General features: G+C 37.6%; 1 protein-coding gene across 4 annotated transcripts in view; it reads right to left on the minus strand.

Annotated features, from left to right (window-relative positions):
• The window catches only part of LOC591879 (tubby-related protein 4), a 55,124-nt gene that overhangs the window by 11,743 nt on the left and 30,363 nt on the right, over nt 1–13,018 (minus strand). For 2 of the 4 annotated variants that reach the window (XM_030994790.1, XM_030994787.1), the window contains exons 3-7: nt 5,946–6,107; nt 3,299–3,473; nt 2,183–2,314; nt 1,479–1,615; nt 894–1,118 (exon numbers count right to left, since the gene is read on the minus strand). In XM_030994790.1, coding sequence (XP_030850650.1) covers nt 894–1,118; nt 1,479–1,615; nt 2,183–2,314; nt 3,299–3,473; nt 5,946–6,107 — 831 coding nt within the window. The remainder of the gene's footprint in view (nt 1–893; nt 1,119–1,478; nt 1,616–2,182; nt 2,315–3,298; nt 3,474–5,945; nt 6,108–13,018) is intronic. The other 2 variants (XM_030994788.1, XM_030994789.1) reach the window with 2 other exon arrangements.

Raw genomic sequence — 13,018 nt, forward strand, 5'->3', positions numbered from 1 at the left:
TTGATAAATTTCAAATAGGGCCTAGGGCCGTAAAATGGTAGCTGCGACCATGAAAATCTCAGAATATGTAGTTGTGATATATAATTTCGACCCGGGAATAGCTAATCGGTCAATTTTAGTCAAGAAACATTGTTTTATAGCTTAATTAATATCTTGACCTTGAGAGGGAGGTACACAACATAAAGAGTTTATTATTTACAATTTCATAACTTTAGACTTAATTTCAACCGCGACAACGATCACTGAATATTTTAGGATCGCATATGATTCCAATATGTTCATTTGAACCAAATTCATGACCTCATACCAAAACTTTGTATTACCTTTAAACATTATTAATACATGCAACATGAGAAAGGTGTGGAGCACACATGGTTATCATGTGGAAGTGTCCACTTATACCGAAGAATTGGGACAATGCATGACAGAACAGCAATTAAAGCTAAAAGATAAAATGGATTATACAACTCATAGTTTACACCATGGATCAATTGATATCCTCCATGTGAATTGGGCCTTTGTTTCTCAATGAGCATACATGGTATTATGGTGATTATATATCTGATGCTAAAATACACCTATTGTATGTGTTGAATGACATTATGAAGATAATGGTTAGTTCAGATACAAGGTGGTAAACTGCTGCTTTTTTTTAATGATGCAAGCATAATACGCTTCATATTTCTGTATCTTATAGCACAGAGCTTAAGACCACCCCCCCCCCCCCCCCCCAAACCACATCCCCAGAATAAATAACTAACCATTATCTTCATAATGTCATTCAATAATTAACAAGATTATAATTATGTGTGTTTGTGATGGGCTTTGACCTTTGCATGGCTGGTTGCTTACATCATGATACCCAAGTACAATGGAAGAATCCAAAATGATACCTTTATAGTGAGTGACAATCTCTCGCAGACGTAATTCCTGAGTCTGAGAGGCAGTGGGAGTTTGGCAATCAGCTTCTCCTCATTGGTGAGTGGCTGGATGACCTCCCTACACAGCACCTGCAGAGGTGCCACGCCCTTCTCTATCCATGCTACGTGGAGGATGGAACCGCACGCCACAAAGAGACGCTGGTCGTTGTGACCCCAGGTCAAAGCAGACAGTGGTCTCTGAAATCAACAAGGGAACATGGGAGCCAAAAATTGTAAGAAAGAAAGAAACAAGAATACAGTGAATAACTATCAATTCTTCTTCTTCTTCTTCTTCTTCAAAATCTGTTTACAACCAATTTCAAACAAAATTAATTCTCTTGAAATGCTGGAGCACTGTAATATGGCCTCAGAATAGAATTTCTAGATAGACCGCGCTATAGAAATGCCTATAATTATTAATTATTAATTATTATCTACCACTTATAACACTTGAAATGCTCAAATGTAAATGACTTTAAATACAATTATGGTAGTACTACTAAAGCGTGTTTTTCTTCAAAAGCTGACATTTGAATGCAGTCCTGAGATAGCTCCTACCTGGGATGGAATGTTAAGTGTAAACCGAAGGTGTCCGGTCGTATCGTAGAACTTGACAGCACTGATACTCTCTACTGGCTGAGTTCCACCCACAGCTAGGAAACTGCCACATCCGCTCCACTCCATCTTTACAGCTGCTTTATATATCAAACAAGATAAACAATTGTACGTTAGTATGTTGCCAATTTGAAGGCGTCCTGTAGGATCATAGAACGTGACCCTATCATGGAGAGAAAGTGACTGAATCACTATACCATGATAATGCCCTAAGGTCATTACCAAGAGATTTTCATTTATAGATCATATGAATAAATGTTTATACCGTACGGGACATATTGCCCTGAATCCGTATCTCCCTTTAGTAATCAACCGTTATAAAGTTATTCTTATATTTGTTGTGGTCTCTGGACTGTGAACCACAAGGCATGGGGTTTCTATCTCTGTTACAGAATAATGTCTTTGGAAATACATTAATCTAAATTATTTTGCCACACCTCCATCCAGGTGAGGTAAATGAATAGCTGGCAGGAATTAATTCTTGAAAACGCTTGAGCGCTCTAATGGCAGCCATGCTACAGCCAGGGTAATAATAATAAAGTGCCATTAGTGGCAATGTACCAAACATGAGCGCTATACAAGACTCCACTATTATTATTATCATCTCTAATGTATTTCTGCTCCATGTTTGCTGACTACCAACCAACCTGTCATTCCAGTCTTGATGCAGATTGGAGTGAGATCATCATGGCTTCTCATCAGTTGGATCTCACCGTCTCCCAGATCTATCGCCATCACAGGACTCTTCCTCTTGCTACGATTCCGCTTGTCACTGCCTACTTGTGTGTGGACAACAAATAGAGAAGAAATCTTTATCACCATTTTAGTCATATATACAACATAAAATACAATTGTTGATGTTATCACAATCAAAGATATTATTTTATCATTCTCCAAGCTACAATTTTTCTACAAATACCCATGAAAGAGTATGTGACCATTCTCGATGTCACTGACGGGATGTGCTTAGGACAAGCTAACGATTCCTCCACAGGAATTTCTAGAAAGTTTTTTATCCTCCCTTTGTCCCCTTGCACATAACCTTGGAAGTCAAAGTGCTATTAAATGCAAACTACACACTTTACATGCCTTCTTTCTCTGGAGTGACATTCTATGGGACTGAACATTCTTCTCTGTATTCACTGGGTTAGAAATATCTAATTGTGATGACTAGTTATCTCATTTTAAAGCTGAGAATATCCTCTTTTAGAAACAGAGCTAAACTAGAATATCATTGTGTGGCTTTGTGATGCCTGGTCAGAGCCTACTGGTTTGACTGGGAATACAAAATTAATCTCTAATCAACATTTCATCTCCACTCTACACTCATAATGCACAAATATTTATCAAAAATCTTATCACAGATGCTTATGGAGTTATGGATTTATAGAAATTAATTATTCAAGTGCTTATACAGAAATTTGATTTGAATTTTTTTCTCCATCTTGTTCCAGTAAAAGTGAAATTACCTCATGTTTAATTTCACATTTTTAGTTTATCAAAGGTCTTCTTGACCAACAATATCTCTTTCAGAACTTTGTAGAGCTTAATTGGTTGATAATCCCCATATGCTGATAATATAGTTTGTTGCTTCCATCTTTCACAAAATGGAAACATGGCAAGAAAATTCATGTGCAATTTGACAGAAGCAATCAATTTTAATGGAGGGAAGAAGAAAAGAAAGATGGATATCGCAATTAAATTACTCTATTTACGACCGTCCCATGTTTCCCCAGTATTTGATCCAGTGACAGACTTGTTACCTTTTCTCTTCTTCCTGTCTTCCCCTTCACAGTCTCCAATGTTAACCATCCGAAACTTCTCCGAGGACCAGAGCAGCGCCTTAAGGGGGCGCTCTGTTGCTAGGTTACACTGAGTCACCAAGGCGCCATGGATATCCATCACAACGATTTCCCCCTTAGACGTACCCAGCAAAACCTGATTAAAGAAGAGGGAAAGAGAGAGAGAGGGAGGGGAGGGGGAAGCAGGTATAATTATTCTTCTTCGGTTCTTTTTTTCTTTCTATTTTTAATCATTCTGAGGTTTCTTGTACATTTGATGTGATGTGATGGGATGTGATGTGATGGGATGTGGAGGGAAGTAATGAGAAGTGATTGAAAAGATAGATTATACATGAAGGAGAACTCAATGACGATTCACACAAAGATTAGCACAATCATTTTAAAAATAGCCTGAAATAAAAATTAAAAAAAGAAAGAAGATAAAATGGTTCTCCCTTGGACATACAAAATAACATTGTTTGAGAACAGAGAGAGGAAGAGGGAAGAGAGACAGAGAAGTCAAAATCATCATTTTCTGGTTCCTTTAAAATAAAAATCTGATTTCTTGTACAGATGGGATGCACTGGGAAATAATAAGAACAATAGGAGAGGAACAGAACCGGGTAAGTGGTAAATAGGTTTAAGAAATAGATGTATACTGACTGTACAAAGATTTGAAAGGCATTAGACATTTTTCAACTCAATAACACTACATGTAGATTGAACAAAATAGCAAAGAAATACATGATGCAAGGCTTATGCACCACTGAGGATGAGGTTGCTAGGCAACATCACATAATGGATGCCCCAAGGACTTTTATCGCTAAAATAACCTTACAAAAAATAGGATTGATCACAAAAGATTGGTAAATATCTGGCGCAGACACTCATTGAAAATGCAATTCTGGTCTCTGGTGATTCTATGAAGAATAGATTGAGTTGATAACCATGAAGAAATGGGAGAGAGGACTCATTTATAGGGCTCATGAGATAGAGAGTGAGATGGTAACAGAGAGAGACTGAGAGACAGAGAATCAAAAAAGAAAAGACAGACAGAAGAAAGACAAAGAAAGAGAAGGGCACGAAGAGGGAGAGGGATACTTTGAAGTAAGAGCGGGGATATAAAGAGAGATAGGAGGGAGGAAAATAGATGACAGAGAAAGATCAAAGATACATATACAGAGAGAGAGAGAGAGAGAGAGAGAGAGAGAGAGAGAGAGAGAGAGAGAAAAAAAAAGAACAGACAAAATATAGACATAAAAAGAAAGCAATATGGTAAGAAATAGAGAGATGGAGTTAAAGAGAAAGAGAGACTTTTAATAACTGGAGACTTAGGAAGAGACTTGGACAGTGAGATGAGAGAGAGAGAGAGAGAGAGAGAGAGAGCAAAAGAGTAAAAGAAAGACAGGCAAACAGAGAAATTTAGAGAGACTAAAAGATCAGAAAGAGCAAGACAGAAATAAAAAGTAGAACTGAGAAGCAAAAACAACAAACAAACAAAAAAAATAAAAAGAAGAAACATGTATTAAATGGGGATAGAGGGAAGCGAGGTTGTGAGTGTGAATTGTATAATTATATACTCTTCAAGAAATCCCGCTTTGGAAGTTTTTTCTTCCAAGCTACTAAGCCAGGGAATATGCTTCTGCTCTGTTTGTCATCAAAATAAGGCAAACAAACAAGCAAGCAAGCAAGCAAGGAGAAATCTGATATCCATCTCCTCCTCCTCCGGGCTTGTAGTGTCTGCTGCATTGATGTGGAGCGCGCTTCAATTCTTCCCAACTAGGGTGTACCTAACAACTCTACATGTAAACTCTTATCTGCAAAGAAGCTTCAATATGAAAACAGAATGCTACACACACACAAACACAAGATTCAGTGTATGGGAAAAAAGGCAAGATGAAACATTACTTATTACTGGTACGGGTAGTCATAATCACGATATAGTCCATGGACGAAAGCAAAGATTAAGTTGACAAGGATGCATTATACACAGACTTATGTTGACACAATCGTATGGTATGTTTTGGTATATACATGAACATGTACATGCAAATTAATGATTAATTCCATCTCAAATGCTCTTCTTTCAATCATTGCAATATGGTATCTGAATATGAGGTACAAGCATGCATACAAGAACATAATATATGTACTTTAGCACATAGTAAACACCCTTCTGGTTCTGAATACACAATATACTAATGGAAAGAGGAATCTAACACTATCTAGTGATAAATCTTTATTTGGAATTAATAAAGAAATAATGAAAAAAATTGACAAAAGATTTTGGTTTTTTTGCATTCATTTTGAAAATTATTAATTTACTGACGAAGGTTTAAAAAATGTCATGTCCAGAAATATTATCAACATTGTAAGTGAAAAGTGATCCCAATGATTATATGATATTTTGCCTTGCTATTGAGGCAATTATCTTACATCTGAGGAGCTCCTGCTTTGGAAAAACAGCTGTAAATTCATATGTGCCAATGCTGGACTGTTATTATGGCCTCTTATTTTCAGTTCCAGAACATTGTATTCCATCGCTGAATCATGAGATTGCAATGTATCTGGGATTCTTGGTTAATTAACATTTCTTTATCAACAAACGCATACATACATTGATGCTTACCTGTTTATCATCTGGTGCCCATGCCCCACATAGCAGCTTGGCATCCAGGTCAAGAAGAGATGACCAGTAGCGTTGACCGGTCACTGACCCTACCAGGACGAAGCCATCCTTGTAACAGATGAGAGCCATTCGGCCATCATGACTCCAAGAGAAATCACTCACCTGTCAAAGCAAGAAATGTGAACAACGGAAATGAACAAGTTGATAACAAAAGCTTTTGAAACATAGAGCACAAATTACAAATGAAATTAAACATTCAGATGATCTTTCAAGGTTAAATGTATGCATATGTTTCACCATGTGGGTAGTCCTGAAAAGGACTGTGGGGTTTGAAAGGGGATAGAAAGAAAGTGAGAGAGGGGTTTCGTCCTACAGAGGTCTACTTGGTATGTATGGATAGAGGTAGATAAATTAACAGAAGTATCCTTTCATGAGAGGAGTCTTGAAAAAGAACAAGGTTATGAATGCAAAGAGAAATCAAGGATTGACTTTGTACCCATGGAGCAGAGATTCAAGATTAAATGAAAACACATGCATTTATAATTGGTCACCCGGGGGGTATCCAACATTATGCAGGGTCTGGATGTGGCATGTACTTTCTGCAACATTCATGAGGGCAGTGTAGATGAGCACCAGCACACCTAGTGCGGGTTCAAGGGATTGAAGAGATTCGATCCGACTTGCCGGCAGTGACCATGATTCGATTGGTATAGACGCCAGCAGAGGCGAGTCCACAACGCGCTACTATCGACACGTTTTACCAATTAGAATAATGGTACAATCTACACCATGGAATGGTGTGGCTGGTTTAATGTGAAGTGGTCGTTATTGGTCAGTATCATGCCCAGTGGGGCAATAACACATTGGCTACAATCATTAGCAATATTGATAAGTGGAAAGATTGGAGAGGAGAGGAGAGGAGAGGAGAGGACAGGACAGGACAGGAGAGGTGAGGAGAGGAGAGGACAGGAGAGGAGAGGAGAGGACAGGAGAGGACAGGAGAGGAGAGGAGAGGAGAGGAGAGGAGAGGGATGGAGAAAGGGAGGGAGGGAGGGAGGGAGAGGGGGAGAGAGAAAAAGAGAGTGCATGTAGCCGTACAGGTTAGAGAAAAAAAAATGTATCTAGAAAGAGAGAGGGGAACAGAGAGAGAGAGAGAGATAGAGAGAGAAGGGGGATGGGTAGTAGATGAAGAGAAGAGAGAGAAGATATGGCACAGAGAACCAAGAAAGCAAGAGGGTGAGAGAGAGAGAGACTGAATGAGAAATGGAAAACATAGAAATATTTGGACAGAGATAGATAGAGAGAGAGAGAGAAAGAAAGAGAAAGAGAGAGAGAGAAAGAGAAAGAGAAAGAGAGAGAGAGAAAGAGAAAGAGAGAGAGAGAGAGAGAGACACACACACACACACACACACACAAAGGGAGAGGGGAAGGTAGATAATCAATCAGATTAGCATGAGCGGTGAGAAACAGAGATTGCAGGAAAGAGATACAATGGAATAAACAGAAAAAAGGAAAGAAAGAAATTGAGGGAGAGATGCGAGAAGGGTAGAGACTCTAAGACAGAGAGGAAAGTGACCACAAATAATTATAAAAAGAGAAGAAACAAAAAGAAGAAGAAATGGAGAGGAAAGTTATAGTAATTAATAATAAATTATGTTTAAATAATTAACAACACAAAAATAACAACAACAAACATTTCTGCAATCTAATAGGACTAGACTAAAAAGGTGTCTTTTGTTCTAAAACCTTGGGCCTTTCTAAATCTATATCTTAGCGAAATAAAAATCTAAATATACTCTGCCTTAGCAACATTCAGAATAATTGAAGAAAGAAGAAAACAGGTGAGATGTCATTGATATCAAGTACATCTATATAGACAAAGACAGGAAAGATATCTTTATAGTGCTCTCTACAGACTGAAAGCTCATATACGGTATGTTTATGGCTACAGAAACAGCGAGTGAGAGAGAGAGAGAGAGAGAGAGAGAGAGAGGGGGGGGGGAAGGCTGTAAATCGCCTGCTGACAGCCAGAAGGGCATTAATAAATCATGAGTTAACGCCCTTCCAAACCTCGGCAGATGATAAATGCCTCCTACAATGTAAATGTCGGTGTGAACCAGATTTAGGGAAAACCCCTGCTATTGTAAACACTCAATGAAATATGTACAAGATGTATAGATATCTTTCAGAAATGGTATTCCCATGATATTTAGCTTGATTTAAACCGGATATAGATTTACATTCCCACTGGAAATCAAGTAGAACAACTCAATATGTTTGTGAATTATTTGCGAGCGTTTCTTCAATTCGAGCGCACCACTACTGCTTCCTCCCTACTTTCTTGGTCTGTTAAGAGCCAGTAGGCTGTTGACTCAATGTCCAATGATATGCATTAATGCCCTTCTGGCTCTGATCAGATAGAACTTTTCTCTTCTTGAAATACTTCCTAGTCAAGCTAATATTTCCAATCTAAATGTCATTTTCTTTTTAGAAAATGAAAGACAATGTTTCCTAAAACCAAACGGGTCTCATCTAGATGAATCCCATTAATACCAGCAAGTAAGATAATTCTTTTTCTCCTTTTCTAGGAGGATATTTTGATTTTTATGCTCAATCTCATGTTTTCAAGTTTCTTCATTCAAAGAACTGGAACAAGATTTGATATCCTGGACAGCCAGATGCAAAAGAAATGCATGAACCTCACAAATCCTTTAAAAGCAACATTTTGGGGGGATAATGGATCCTGCCAATTTCTGTTAGTTTTTCTCTTTATCTTTATCCATCTCTCTAAACCCTTGTGCTCTACCCCCTATCTCTCTCTCTCTCTCTCTCTCTCTCTCTCTATATATATATATATATATATATCCCTCCCTCTCCTCTCCCTCTTCCCCCTCACACTAACACCTACCCATCCCACACACACACCCACCCACACAAACACACGCCCTCTCTCTCTCTCTCTCTATCTTTCACACTCTCTTCCTCTTTTTCTCCCCCCTTTCATCCCTCTCTCCCTCCCCCCCCCCCCCCCTCTCTCTCTCTGTCCTCTTGTGATGATATCTCATTCTCTCTCTCCTCCATGATTCAAGATGATTCATGTAAAACAAGAATACTATTCATGAGGCCTACATTCACGATGGCCTTCAGCGTTGGTAGAAATGGATTTTTCTGCTAAAAAGGACACTGATTCATTAGTCATTTTGTGTGTTGGAACAAATGGGAAAGTTGTCAGATACTACATCACAGAGAAACATTACTCATTCAGCCAAATTGTACAGCCCATACCTATAGCGATTACAACTTTCAAAAATGCATAACTTTCTCATTTTGTATCCAATTTCATTCAAACTTTTACCAGTCTGCTTCTCCAATTTTTCTGTTTTCATCTAGAGTAGTTTGCTGTCAAGGTTGGATTTCTCTTTAACAAAATTTCCTGTCCATAAGTGGGTTTCAAATGCAATCACAATCTGCTTAATATATTATTATCTTTTGAAGATGTTGCCAATTTTCAGACATTGATGCTAATCATTCTTTTGAAAATCCCCTGCGTCAAGTATGCAGGAACTTTTGCCCTTTCAGTTCATTTCATGCAATTGATATTTGTAATTCTTACATTGAAACATCTAATCTTATATGTTTTGTTTTCTTTCTTTCTTGTTTTTTCAATGCCAAACTACATAATGTAGGCATGCATCCTGAAAGCGCTTTTACAAAAGGAAGAGAAACTAAACCTCCATTTCAGGTACCTTTTCCAGTTTAGGCTTCGTTTATCCACTGGGGTGAAATTCCAGTGCAATGAAGAGGATGGAATCTAAATTTAAACTATGGATAGAGCATCTGTGATTCTATTACATGTCATACTGTCTTTACTGGATTTCAAAAAAAGTTATGCGGAATCAAAAATAGAATTCTCACTCTCCGTTTGTTGGTAATTGGACTATGGCAAGATTGCTTTTAGCTTAAACAAAGTGTCTGAAGAGGAGTAGAAATAGCTTAAATTACTATATTGATGAAATTCAAGATGGCTTATTCATATTTTCTGTGAAACCGGTCTCTTTCAAGTCTTAATTGTTAGCTGTTACCCGTGAAGGCTTGCAAAAGACTCCTGAAAGCATCTATATTTAGTCTTTGGATAGTAACTTAACCAATGACAGTTCAGTGTCTTCTTTTAAAGATGTTTGTGGATTATCTTTTGATCTAGAATGCAAGGAATTACACATTCATAAATGAGCAGAATGAACAGAAATAGAAAATCTAGGGTCCACTTCTATTTTATGCAGCAGTACTTTTTACATTCATAAAGAAGAGCGATTTAATTGTAAATGATCACAACAGGCCCTAAATTGGCGATACGGTGTGAAATCAGAATTTGTATGAACAAATAGACAATTTTTAAGCTAAATGTTGTAATTTTCATTAATATTGGTTCATTTAAGATATATATTAAAGGGGGTGTAGCATGACAAGACTATGTGTCTTTCCTGTGACCTGACTCGGGGTCAATCGGGTATAGTACGATTACGGACGATGGGGCCGTAGTATTCACGTGCGTGTAACATACGCGAAACCAAAGCGTGAGGAGAACTTTGGTCTGTTTCGCGAAAGCTAGCGCGCTCTGACCGTTAATCAAATCCATTCGTTTACGTGCAGTTGTCCAAAAGAAGTTGTAGATGCATTAACCGGTATTTGTCATGCTACTTCCCCTATTAACTATGTAAGAGTGGAAAATTAAAATTAAGTGGTATCTATTCGAGGAGGAAATGCGAATTTTTTTTTTAGACCTTAGGAAAACTCTGAACTACTGAACTATGCCAAATTCATTTCCAGAAAGAAAAAAAGAATTCTTGCTATCGTAATGTTTGTTGACTTGAAGTATACTAAGTACATCAGATGTAAGATGGTAAGTAAGCTCTCTTATCTAAGTAAGATGGTAAGTAAGCTCTCTTATCTAAGTAAGATGGTAGGTAAGCTCTCTTATCTAAGTAAAGTTGTAAGACCTCTTATCTAAGTAAGATGGTAAGTAAGCTCTCTTATCTAAGTAAGATGGTAAGTAAGCTCTCTTATCTAAGTAAGATGGTAAGTAAGCTCTCTTATCTAAGTAAGATGGTAAGTAAGCTCTCTTATCTAAGTAAAGTTGTAAGACCTCTTATCTAAGTAAGATGGTAAGTAAGCTCTCTTATCTAAGTAAGATGGTAAGCTCTCTTATCTAAGTAAGATGGTAAGTAAGCTTTCTTATCTAAGTAAAGTTGTAAGACCTCTTATCTAAGTAAGATGGTAAGTAAGCTCTCTTATCTAAGTAAAGTTGTAAGACCTTTTATCTAAGTAAGATGGTAAGTAAGCTCTCTTATCTAAGTAAAGTTGTAAGACCTCTTATCTAAGTAAGATGGTAAGCTCTCTTATCTAAGTAAGATGGTAAGTAAGCTCTCTTATCTAAGTAAAGTTGTAAGACCTCTTATCTAAGTAAGATGGTAAGTAAGCTCTCTTATCTAAGTAAAGTTGTAAGATCTCTTATCTAAGTAAGATGGTAAGTAAGCTCTCTTATCTAAGTAAAGTTGTAAGACCTCTTATCTAATTAATATTGTAATATCTCTTATCTATCAAGATGGAAGGTAAGCTATCTTATCTAAGCATAACTTGCATAGATAAATTATTTACTGTAAACAGGTGAATATTATTGATGCCTATATCTATTCAATGAGAAATCCAAAGTGGCAAAGTGAGATAATTTGTGTGGTATATAAAGAGTTAATGTTGATACCCCAATTCTATCTCTGCCACAAATAAAATTCAATATAGTCTCTCTGTATAAGTACTTCACCTATTTTGGTTGGAGGCGACGAGACAAACTTTTTCCATCATTCATCTGGTTGTCTTGTCTGGCGTGTGTGGCTTGTGGTAAACCTGTATGACCCCCCCCCCCCCCCCTCCCTTAGCTCCATATCATCCATCTCTCTCTCTATCTAAATATATCTCTATCTCTTAATCTCTCCACACACACACTCTCTCTCTCTCTCTAGGACTGTCCTCACTAGCTCGAGATTGCCAAATATCCCGCTAATTGAACTATCCCGATCGCAAATTATCCAGCCAATTTGCGTCTTCATCAGCCCGAAGTTGCAATTAGCAGGATATTTGGTCGGATTATCATCCCAAGATATCTTGGGATAGTTTGCAAAATATCCCACTATTTGGCAAATTATCCAGCTATTTGTCCAGTGTGTCTTCACCAGACCAAAGACTCGCACTATGCGTGCATGCTGAGCAAAATATCTCGAGCTAATTTCTCAAGGTCGAGTTTCAAGTTTCGAAGTCGAATCTCGAGCTGATGAAGACGCGAATTATAAGTTCAGGATCATTTCCTAAATCAGAAATAGCCGGCTATTTGGCAATCTCGAGATGATGAGGACACGCCTACTATCTAAATATATCTCTATCTCTTAATCTCTTCACACACTCTCTCTCTCTCTCTCTTCTCTCTCTCTTTCTCTCTCTCTCTCTCTCTCTCCCTCTCATCTGTTCTTTCTCTCTCTAACCATTACATGTACTGTCAACCTCTCTAGACACTTGGCCTTCAGTGGTAGTATGTGAAGATGCAAATACAAAATACAAGACAAGTACTTCAGATGATGAATAACGGGAATAAGCATACATGTAGAACATGTTTGAAAGCGCACACAAATACCCTTCAAAAATATGGCTCAAAAAAAGAATAACATGTGAATTCATTTTAGAGCACTTAAATTCCTTCTGCCGTTTTTTTTCCCGGTAAAGTAAATTTTAGGAACTACAAGGAAGAAGAAGAATTCTCATGGAATCACATGAAAGTTTACACACTGTATGTTCAAAACTGCAAATGAACAGTGATTACTGCCAAACGATTTTTATCAAAAAGAAAAGATGAGGAACAAGCAACAAAGGACAAGAATATGTGCTACACTACCACTTGCTTGCAAACATAGTATAAGGTAATCGATCAAAACCACAGGTGTACAATATTATCTTTGGGCAATACATGTAGCTTCATATTTTGCATATACATGTATACAAAGTCTTCTCTTTGTTAGAGGTGCATG

The sequence above is a fragment of the Strongylocentrotus purpuratus genome, unplaced genomic scaffold (genome assembly GCF_000002235.5).
Source record: "Strongylocentrotus purpuratus isolate Spur 01 unplaced genomic scaffold, Spur_5.0 spur5_scaffold_21, whole genome shotgun sequence".
In the NCBI taxonomy this organism is placed as follows: Eukaryota; Metazoa; Echinodermata; class Echinoidea; order Camarodonta; family Strongylocentrotidae; genus Strongylocentrotus; species Strongylocentrotus purpuratus.